Genomic DNA, 11,948 nt, shown 5'->3' on the forward strand with positions numbered 1-11,948 from the left:
GGGGTGACAAAACCATGTTCAAAGTGCCATTACAAGATTCTTGTAGCCAAAAGATGCTTTAGCAGATGATTGAACATGCAACTGACAACACTTAGAAAAAGTTTGAACAGAAGACCAGGTGGCAGCCTTACAGAGTTGAGCGATAGAAACTTGGTGCCTAAAGGCCCAGGATGCTCCAACAGATCTGTTAGAGTCTGTGCATAAAGGGCATAGGAGGAGATGTTTGTTTTAAAGCGATCTAGCGATCAAATTTCCTATCCACCTAGCAATTGTGGATTTTGAGGTGAGGTGCCCCTGCAAGGACCCGGAGAGAGGACAAACAGGAAAACACTCTAATGGTTCTGAATGTCCAGGTAATGTAGAGAGACTTCCTTTGGATGCTTAGGAACAGGGCACAAAGATGACAGAAAAAAGTCCCCATTTAGAATGAACACTAAAATCATCTTTGAAAGGAAGGTCTAGGGTGTAATACGACCTTGTCATTGTCAAGTATGGGACAGGGCTCTTTGCAGGAAAAAGCTGCCAGTTCTGAGATGCTGTCTAACAGATGTGATGGCCACCAGAAAGGCAACATTGCTTGAAATATCCATGATGGGTTCAAATGGTGGCTTTTAAAAGGTAGAACCATTTTAAGGTCCCAGAGAAGCACAGGTTGCTGCAAGGAGGGGCTAATGCAAGAAGCACCTTGAATAAAGGTCTTTATGATGGAATATGATGCTAGATGTCTTTGGAAAGAGATGGATAAAGCTGAAACATCCCCTTTTAGGGTGCTGAGAGCTAGATTCTGGTTTAGATTCCTCATGCCCCCTCGATGGTGTCCCTTTTAGAAACTGGGTCCAGTGCTGGGGGGGAAAGCCTGACAGCTCTATGCTGAGATGTTGGTGGGGTGTTTGACAGACTTGTATTTGTTATAAGATGCTTCCAGTTGTAGGGCAGGTAGAATGTTCCCAATGTCATGTGAAGTGGTAATCCACTAGTACAATAGATTTCTTGTTTGGAGGATAGAAGCATGGGTAGATTCAAGTAAAGAAGGCTAGACAGCAGATTGTTCAGCCAGTGGCCTAAAGCAGTTGGATCGTGTTTTGGACATTCGTTGAGGGTTGTGAGGAGTATACATCCTTTAGTAGAAGGTCATCCAGATGAGTTATGAATAAGGCAAACAAGGGTGCTAACATATTTGTGAACATTCTTGGAGCAGAGGGTGGGCAGTGCAACAAATGGTCATCTGCCACTTCAAAGTTTAGGAGCCACTTATGTGGTGGGTAAATGGAAACATATACAGTAGATTGGCATCTTGGACGTTCACTGATGCCCATTGCTTTCCTTGTCGCAGACAGTTGCTTTCCTTGCTAATTCCATAGGACATTTTGAAATTTGAAGGAGTTTGTCCAGGATGGGACAGATAACCTCATTGGGCTTGGGTACTATTGACAAGTTTGAGTAGAATTTTTGGAACCTTCCCTTTAACCTATCCTGTGGCGGTATTGGTGCAACAACTCCCTGGGACAAGAGGTGGTTCAGGGCCTTTTGCAAATCTGACCTTTTGCAAATGTAATAGTGATTGTGGCAAGTCTTCGAAGTAGAGCAACTGTACATCTCTGCCACTATCTCAAATTATAGGTTATATTCCAGAGTTTGTATTTCTTTGTGCATAATGTTGAACAAAACAAGTATCATGACTACTTGTACCAATGACAGCTCTGAAATGAAGAACTGACAGTATATTTACTTCTATGCAAAATTTATATGCAACTACAAATGCACCAAAATGGATCCCTTCCAATATTCTAATCCAAACAAGATCCACCACTTTAATAGCTTGAATATGCAACTGCAGACAGGACAGGTGGTGATGCCAAATAAAATAGATCTAAGTTCAAAGACACAACAGACTTCCCAGCCTGGGAGCTGCCAAAATGTGCCTTTAATAGAAGTGTCCCCCCAAATTATAATAGTCAAGAAGCCACAACCACAGTCAAATTGCACCAATAGTGGTAAAATCTCACACGTGCATGTGTAGAAAACCTGATTGTGTATTATAAATGTGCCTTTCCAGCTTGTGGAACTGTGAAAGCAGGCAGACCTCCATTCAATTTATAGAATTCTAAACTGCTTGTATCGCATGAATGCTGTGCCTACATTTAGTCCAGGAAATGCAAGAGATGGATTGTTGTTTCCCCCATCCTCTGGTGGATGTGTTGCGTCAATTGATAACCTCTCTGCCTGGTGTTGAGACTATCACGCCTGGGTGCTTTCCATTTTTTTAGTTGCAGACAGGACTCATCGCTGGAGAAGCCAGTGTCCCCAAGACAGTCAGCAGGAGGAAGCCAGTGATTTCCTGCTGCAGGTATCCGCCTGTTGTGGATAGGGTAGAACTTGTCTGGACCTAATGACTTGGGCTTAGGTCTTCTTCCTATGACTGACCTGCAGCCTCTTCAGCAAGGTTGTAAAAATACCCTCTTGTTCTGCCCTTAATATGGTAAATGTTCTTAGCTGAGAGGCTGTTTCCTGTTATGCGCTCCATAGCTACAGATGCTTTGACTGGTGTGGGTCAGAAGACTCTTAGAACCAAGTTCTATGCTAAAGGTTAGGCAGGTCCTTCAGAATTAGATTGGGTTAGGTTAGGCAGGTCCTACAGAGTCTGCCAGGTCTGAGAGACATCCTTGGAGGTTTGGGAGGATGTTTTCTTTTGGGGTTATTTTGGTCATCGTCAATTTCTTCTGGTGGTTACTTTGTAACGGTCTGGGATTGAGCTTAATCTCTATCCCTGCTTACCCTTGTGTGGGTGCATCCTACCCTTTCCAGTCAGGCTGATGTCATGGGTTGAGCCTTTGAGTTCTCTGGCAGTCTCCTGGGTCACTTTGCAACTCTAATGGGTTATTGTGCTGATATTATGTGCAGACTGACTGGGCTTTTTCTCGAGGTTCTGGTTTTGTGGAAAGTTCCCTCCTGGAGACCAGTCCTCTTGGGGTTTTGTCCCTGTTTGTTTGTTTTTTGTTTTTTTGTTTTTTTTTTATCTTGCTCTTGAGCATCAGGTAGATCCTTTTTGAGATCGTCTTTATCATTGGCAGCTTCTTCTGTTTTTCAGCAATTTTGAGGCATTCTTACAATTTTTCTGTTTCCCAGTGTCCAAACTTTCTGTATGCGGCAGTATAAATCAACTGTGTCTGAATTTCTCTGTCCCTTAATGGACTACAAAAAAAAGATCTTATAATAAGTACAATATTTTGCTCACTGTTTATAATAATATGGGCAGTACAGTGGCTAAGTATTTGGCAGTTCTGCCTGGCAGCACTAGGATCGTTCATTCGAATCCCAACCATGACACTACCTGCAAGCAGTTTGCATGTTCTCCCTGTGCTTGTGTGGGTTTCCTCCAGGTACTCCGGTTTCCCTCCACACTCCAAAGACATGCTGGTAGGTTAATTGGTTCCTGTTTAAATTGGCCTTAGTATGTGTATGTATAAATGTGAGTTAAGCCAGCCATAGATGATGTGATTTTCTTTCCTGCAAATTGCTGGACTGACTGTGTTGATGGGGGAATCCCTCTTGCGGAGCTATTATCTTCTCCTGGCAGGGAGTCTTGGGGGGGAGAAGCCGTCCCTGCTGGGAGAACACATTATTGCTAGCGGCTCTGGCCACTGGCAATAATCACATGAAAAATCTGACAGGCTAGTTGTACCCACGTCGTGCAACAATCGAATTGGGTACGATCAGCCTGCCCTGCTGAACCAGCTAAGATTTGAACCATCAATGACTGGCTTTAGGGACATTAGATAGTAAGCTCCTTGAGGGCAGGGGCTGATGTGACTGTGTGTGTGTGTATAGATATATAGATATATATAGATATATCTATATAGATATATTGATATATATAGAGAGAGAGAATAAGGACGCACTGAAATTTTGGTGGCCGAAAACACCGCTATCGGTCTTTGGCCGATATGAAAATAAGCACTGATACAGGTGCCACAAATAACCCCGCCGACGCTTGGTGATTCTCAGCCTTACCTGAGAGACCATCGAACGGCCCTGGCACTGGGCATAGAGATAAATGGAGGAAAGATTACCTCCACTCATCTCTATTCCCTTGGAGGACCGAAGCAACATCATTTCCAGTACCAGCATCTTGTAAACAAGGCCTTTTTTTCTTTTTTCTTTTTTTTTTTACATTTAGGAGGAGAAAGGTGGGGTCTTATCTCTCCATAAAAAGGACTTGTCACTGTTTATTTCTATCACAAGGGATGCATGCATTCCTTGTGATAGGAATAAAAGTGATTTAACATTTTTTTTTTTTTTTTTTTAAAGGGACAGTATAAATAAAAGTTTAAAGTGCCCCCATCCCCCCGTGCTCGCGCATAGTGGTGAACACATATGTAGGCCATACCCACATATGTAAACCACACGTGAGCTATCGCCACAAACGTAAAAGCAATCATTCTAGCACTAGACCTCCTCTAAAAATCTCTACAGGTTACCAGTTTAAAGTTACAAAGTGTCATCTATGGAGATTTTTGAGTAGTGCACAATTTTAAAGCATGACATGTTGGGTATCTATTTACTTGGCGTAACATTATCTTTCATATTTTACAAAAAAAAGTGGGGTAAATATTGTGGGTTTTTTTTATCATTAAAATGTATTTTTTCCCCAAAAAAAAATGCGTTTGAAAAATATATTAATTATATTAATTTAATTAATAGATATTAATTTTTTTTAAACTGTCCATTTCGGTCTTTGGCCAAGTGCATCCTGAATTTTTGGTTTTGGCACCAGAATTTATATTCTATATATATCTATATAAGTACCTGAAATAAATAATGTATGATTGGACTTTAGAGGTCACTTTACTTGGTGACCCCTTAGACTAAATTATTATGGTTTATAAAAAGAGGAATCTGGTGAAAATTGTCTCAACTAGCTCAGTAAGTAGCCATACTATTACCATTCTGTACTAACCTGTATTGTGGTTTTGTATATATTTTCCTTATTATGGACAAGATATTTTGAAAAAAAAGTGTAATTTTTTTTTCAGTCAGAAGGTGGCGTTTTAAACTGGTCTTAATGCGATTCTAAAGGTTAATTTTTTTTTTTTTTTTTTTAAATAACAAACATGCTATACTTGTTTTGCATCTGTACTGTCCTGGCATTTTAGGGTCTCAAGAAATGAGAGGTCATCAGTACATCAGGATTGATCTATTTTCAGATATATATCCCATAGTTTGTTGACTTTGTATTATTTTTACCAAAGAAATGTAGAGGAACACATTTTGGCCTAAATTTATGACAAACAATTTTTTTATTTCCAAAATGTTATAACAGAAACTAAAAAAAATGTGTTTTTTTTCTTCATAATGTTCTGTCTTTCTTCGTTTATTTAGCAAAAAATAAAAAAAATACGGTGATTAAAGTGATTCCAAAGGCTTTTATTTTATTTTATTTTTAAATAAAACACTTGTCTATACTTATCTGCTGTGTGCAGTGGTATTGCACAGAGCAGCCTGGTTCCTCCTCTTCTCGGTACCTCGCAAGCTCTCCTGGCCCCTCCCTCCTGTCTAGTGCCCCCCCCCAGCAAGCAGCTTGCTATGGGGGCACCAACTGCTCCGTGTGCCCCCTTCTCTCTCCTCATTGGCTGACTATCTGTGATTGTCAACAGCGGGAGCCAATGGCTTCCGCTTCCTGTCTTGGCCAATGAGGAGACGGAGAGCCAAGGCTGTCGCTCATATCGCTGGATCGCGATGAGAGGGCTGGGGGCACTGCTGCATGCAGAAGGATTTTACCTTCATGCATAGAATAAAAACCCTTGAGCCTTTATAACCACTTTAAGGTCTATTTATTTAAGGTTTATTTATTTCTTTTTTATCTCAATGCATTCTTTGCATTAATGTAAATAAACCTTCCATATTCAGCTCCTCCTAAATAGTTACAATCCCGAGCTGCTCTCCCTCTCCTAACAGACTCAGAGCAGTGCACTCACATGCACTATCCCAAGAAAAAAAAAAACTCTCTAGCAATACATGCCAAACTGAGCATATGCAGCTTGCCCCCAAGGCTCTGTTCTATCAGCAGATGGATTGGGGACAGTAGAAGAAAGGGCAGATCAGAGGAGACAGGATCAAACAGGTTCCACAGTGAGTAGAACAAGCATGCTTTACTGCATATACTGACTTATTTTTACTGTTGTGGGTTTATTAACACTTTAAGGCTGAACTCCTGAGTTTGTATTAAAATATATCCAACAGCACTGATCCATTAGCAAAGCAAAATGAGTATTGTGGAGGTTTTTTTCTTTTAATATGTAGCTTTATATAAATTCACTGTTAAAAAAAAAAAAAAATTGCTAAGTCGTTGCTGTAAAGAATTTTAAATTCCTTTGTACAGCGAGAAGTGATTTCAAAGGGGAGACACCACTTCCTATTAGTGTTTGGCATCTCTGATTGAGACTACAATTCTCTTTATGCTCTGGGAATTGTGTTCACAATAGGTAAGCATATGGGTGAGGTAACAGGAGACATGGGTCCATCCACTACAACTAGTTATGATGTAATTAATGCACTAATCACTTTTTAAAGAACCATAGTGAGAAATATGCAAGATCCATGGCTGAATGAGTGTCGGACATAACAGCCACCAGTCTTATGAACTGGATATTAAGAGGTTAGATAGCTTTAGCTGTGTCTAGGGAAGTCCGTGTTTCCCACTGCCTGGGAACACGTGTTTCCCAACTGCATTGAAGAAATTCTTCAACGTTCTGGAAGCACCTTTATACACATCTAATAAAATTAGGACTTGGAATTCCGCTTTAAAAACATAAAATTTATCGCAAACCTTTACCTATACCTTTTTTATTTTTTTTGTTTCAGGCTTTGAAATCGTTACGTAATTCAGATTTAAAGCCATATATTACATTCATTGCTCCACCTTCCCAGGAGAGATTACGTGCATTACTAGCTAAAGAAGGAAGAAATCCAAAGGTAAGTCTTAACTAAGCACTTTCAGTGCTGCATATGAAATACAGCTAGCTGGATTTAAAAATTAAAATGTATTAAATATAATTTATTTGTTTTTTCGTAAAATGCTTACAATGGGTTTCTAAGCCAGACTTTGCATCAGGTTTGTTCTAAAATGAAAATAATTGCTGAGTTGTTTTAGAGAATTTGCAGTATGACAACCATGAGCACAAAGATCAGAGCTTTCTTTACAAGTTACTTTCCAAGTTAGTCTGTATTTGAATGTTGTGCAGTGCAAATCAATACAATGCATTATGTAAAAGCAACAATTCAGGTTGGTGTGTGCAATGCATGTCAAATAAAGTAAGACCAGCATTCTTAATTCATAATAGAAAAAGAGATGGTGAGTGTTTTCTTGTAGTTTAAAGAGAAAAAACACCCATAGCTGACCTGTTTTGGCGTTGCATGTTCTTGTAATGTCTTTTTTATAATTCTTGTATTGCTGGAAACAGGGATATGCACATGCTTTTTATTTTTCAGCTGAATGAATAAGTAAAGAAGCCCTAGAGCCTGCATCAAGTCAATAATGGCAAAGTTCATGTTGCCTTTAAACTCTGAGGCATCAGTTACAGATTTCTAAGCACAAAACAATCTTTTGTCTTTTTTAAAGGCTTTGTTTTCTTTTGGAATTTTAACCACTTGCCCTCCTGAGGATTTACCCCCCTTAATGACCAGGCCTCTTTTTGCTACTCGGCGCTGCACTCATTCAAGTGATTATTGTGTGGTCATACAATGCTGCACCCAAATGAAATTTACGTCCTTTTTTTTCACACAAATAGAGCTTTCTTTCGGTGGTATTAAACAAAAAAACCCGAAATTTTGAAGAAAAACGATATTTTTTACTTTCAGCTATAAAAAATATATAGTAAACTGACTTGGGGTCACTGACATCCCCAGTGACACCAATACAGTGATCAGTGGACAAAAAAAAAAACACTGACACTGTACTAATGGCACTGGGGAGGAAGGGTTTAACGTTTTTATTTACTGAAAGGGTTAACTGTGTGAGGGGAGTGTTTTACTAGGGGGCGGGGGGGTGTACTGCACGGGGACACGCTGATCGGGGGAGAGAAACTCTTCTCTCCGGATCAGCATGTCAGGATCTGTCTGGGGACTGACAGGAAGCAGAGCTACTGCAGCCCTGCTCTCTGTCAGTGATTGCCGCTAATCGGCGGGACACGGCCGGTAATGACCGGTTGTGACGCGGGGACTGACACCCGCAACCGCGATCGGCGGGACGAGTAAGGCAGGCACGCGCCTCGTGCGCGCCCCCTACCTGTTTTGCAAACACACATTTGCTGGTTGCTGGTTTTGCCCAGCCGTGCCGACCTGCCACCGTATTTCTACAGTGGCTGGTCGGCAAGAAGTTAAAGGAGAAGTACGGGAAACAAAAAACAAACAAACATACAGTACATACTCCCACCAGCTTTATGCCCAAGAATTGAGCAGTCGCATTACTACTGAAAGCTCAGTTCTCGAAGGTGGAGCTGCTCTGTCATAGGGAGCTGCACATCCAATTTATGGCTTTACCATTTGGTCTGACCAAATTCCCAGAGTATTCAGTCCATTTGACCCAGTCCTGGCAGTCTTAAGAACCAGGGAACCATGGTCATCTCGTGATCAGTTATCTCACAGATGCAGCAAGGTTGCATGTTTTTCTCTTACGTTTATTGATGGACACAGTTGCTCTTCTTTATCCATGACCAAATCCGGTTTTATAGCTCCATCTACAGGAGTAGAACACTAGGCTGAAAAAACTCGGCACCTCTTATAGGCAGTCCTCTCTAAGCATAAAACCCCCTCACCGCTATAAGCCTCCAGTCATTTATGCCTAATGTCTCAAGAGTATGGACATACAGTATTTTTTATGCTGGGACCTGTGGTGCTATAGCTTTTCTTTTTCCTGGAATTTTTTTCCTGCGGAGTTCTTCTATCAACAGATGAGCTGTGTAATGGGCTGAATAATCTAGATCCAGTGGTCACCCTGTCTGAACAGCAAGCATGTGCATAGACTGCTGGTTCTACTGCGACGATGCCCCATTCTGGACCTGGGCAGCCAGCGAGTTAAACATCTTGCGGGGACACATATAACCGGGGCGCGCCTATAGTCTGTGTCACAATGTTACCCTGGCTGACAGGCCCCTACTTCAGTGGAAAGGAGGATCTGTCATGGGAGCCTTACCTGCACACTCCATTTGGATTGGTAAGTAGATGCCTCCTCCCTTCCATCTCTGGATGAGGCATAGGGCACGGATACTTCCTGGGGTGGTTGGTACTAGGGGGCTCCCCTCCCTCTTCCCCAAAGGCCTGGGCTTCTGCTTCTATCCCACCTGCTGTGTGTACTGGGCAAAAGGGGTGCCATTTTGGGGTTCTTCTCGTGGGATCACGTTACCCCTAGGTGTTGGGTAGCCCTGCCTATGTCACTGTATAGGCGGAAGGCCACCAGATCTCGGCTAGAGGAAGTCTGCCAGTGCCTTGGGGGATACTTTTTGGCATTTGCCTTCTGACCCCTCTCCCCTGTACAGTACCATGCTTTTGGATGTTTAGTACTGGCCTCAGCGCTGGCACTCAGGGGATTGTATTCTGCCATCTGCCTCTGTGGGAGGGGGCATGCTCTGTACCAGGGGTTTCGGTACCTTGCCCCTTGCAGGTGTCTGCACCACACAGTCGGTCTGCCGGATAAATGTAAGCTGGGCTTTGTGGCCTACTGGCTTGCTGTTTTGGCTGTGGGCGCTAGACCTTCCCAGTGGTCACTTCCATGCGTGCACTGCCATTCTACCTGGGGCGGCAATGGTAAGTCCCAGCCTATTTTCTAATGCGTGGAACTGAAGCTTGGCTCAGGGGCGGTTGCTTGGCTCCTGCACCTCCATATTTACTTGGCACATTTTTTCCTTTTTCCTGTCTCCCCGCTGCTTGCTTGTTTTAGGGAGCGATGGGTGCTGGTTCTGACTTCTTACCCTATGAAGTGGATTTCACCCGGAGGCTCAGCGATTCTCTCTGTCTTGCAACACCCACGTACCCTGTGTGCCAGTTGGTCCAGGTGTTAAAGTACATTTGTGTCAGGTCCCGTGCTGCAGCTCTGCTTTTTTCCAGACTTTCTGTTTTGGCAGTGGTGCTTGGGCAGGTCCTGTGGCTCACATGTGGGTCGAATCACCACACTTCCAATTAGGCCTTGGCGGTCATGCCTTTCCAGTGGGTTTTGGGGCTCCACTGGACAACAGTTTTGAGAACCTTATGGGTGTCAAGCATGGCTTTCCTCCTTGGGCCATGAAGGGAAAGCAAGACACACAATAGAACAATGGGATGCAACCACATGGCATTAAACAATCAACAACCCCCCACCCCAATATTAGGACAGATCACCCTGTACCAACAGGCACAGGGTGACTTACACATAAGAGGGATATGGGGAGCTGAGACAGGGGTCTCTCCACCTCTCCAAAGTGAGCTGTGTTGCATGGGCCCCCCACCCAAAGTGACTCCCGTCACACACCACTTCCCCCAAATGAAGTCTTCCGAAAAACTGAGCTTGTAACATTGCCCTCCACCCATGCCCTCCTCCCTGACTTTTCCATAAAAATCAAAATTACAATTATCAGTCCCTCTCCTCCCTTCGTGGTACTTTGTGTAATCCTAGACTCTGACCTGGTCTTTCAGCCCCATATCCTATTACTGTCAAAAGCTTGTAGACTTCACCTACATAGCATCTCTTAAATTTGTACCTTTTAAACAAATGAATCTACCAAGCTACATTCACTCCCTTCTGATCTCTTGCCTTGACTATTGCAACTCCGTTCTCTTAGGCCTACCTCTCCATAGGCTATCCCCTCTTCAGTCTGACATAAATACTGCTGCCAGACTCCTCTACCTTACCAGCCGTGCAGGTATGCCACCCTGTCTGCCAATCCCTCCACTGACTTTCGATTCTCCGTTAACTTAAATTAAAATACTAACAACATACAAAGCCCACAGCTACATCACCAATCTTATCTCAAAATATCACCAAAACCATCCTCTGCTTCTCCCAAGACCTTTTGCTCTGTAGCTCTCTTGTCTCCTCTTCCCATGCTCATTTCCAGGATTTCTCCAGAGCCTCTTCCATCCTCTGGAACTTTCTGCCACAATCTGTCAGGATATCCCCTACTCTGGCCACCTTTTAGATGATCCTTGAAAACTCATCTCATCAGGGAAGCTTATCCTGCCTCCACCTAACAGAATCTTTTAATTCTTCTATCAGCTTATCCCTCAGTTATTACTTTTTCTATTACTTGCTCCACCCTATTAGATTGTAAGCTGTTGGGAGCAGTGTCCTCTTAACCCGCCTGTAATTTACAGTACTGTAACTGTATCATCTCCCTTTATATTGTAAAGTGCTGCACAAATGTGTAAATAGTCATCTCGAGCAAAAATCCCAGTGTTCCACTGTTTGTGTAATTCCTCCATCCACCTCATTTGTGTGAATGAAGGAATGTGTTGTGTTCTTTTAGTTCAGTCAACTAGTTGAGCAAAGAAAAAAGTGTACGGCCAGGTTAAGCTACGTGATTTCAACAGGTCAAGATGTACAGCAAAAGTGGCAGTTAGATGGTTGAGACAAATCATTTAACACTGACAGGGGTGCTTACAATGGTCAGTTTTTATTCAGTTATGTAAAACGTTTATCTCAAAAGGAAAAAAAAATTCAGTAATTTCTTAAAATATTTTAGCTGGGATTCAGCCTTAATGTGTTAGTCAGGCCCATCTAAGTTTTCCTGTGCTTCAAACTCTAAATTTTCCACAATAACAATGCTGCTGTCCAATGGTGGCTCTCTTGCTGCTCCATAGAATTGAGCCACCCTAAGGCAAGAAGTGTGTTACTGGAAGGATCACCAAGTAAAAATGAGGGGGAAAAAACCTAATAATAATAATAATAAAAAACAGAAAAACTACCAGTTTTTGAGTTT

The 11,948-nt window shown here is 42.4% G+C and overlaps 1 protein-coding gene across 1 annotated transcript in view; it reads left to right on the top strand.

Moving 5' to 3' along the window:
- Positions 1-11,948, top strand: part of PALS1 (protein associated with LIN7 1, MAGUK p55 family member) — a 197,850-nt gene that overhangs the window by 169,774 nt on the left and 16,128 nt on the right. Inside the window, exon 13 of the mRNA XM_089681487.1 lies at positions 6,862-6,972. Within this exon, the coding sequence (XP_089537613.1) occupies positions 6,862-6,972 (111 nt within the window). The remainder of the gene's footprint in view (positions 1-6,861; positions 6,973-11,948) is intronic.

The sequence above is a fragment of the Staurois parvus genome, unplaced genomic scaffold (genome assembly GCF_062004578.1).
Source record: "Staurois parvus isolate SC_StPar_1 unplaced genomic scaffold, SC_StPar_1.0 ptg000267l, whole genome shotgun sequence".
NCBI lineage: Eukaryota > Metazoa > Chordata > Amphibia > Anura > Ranidae > Staurois > Staurois parvus.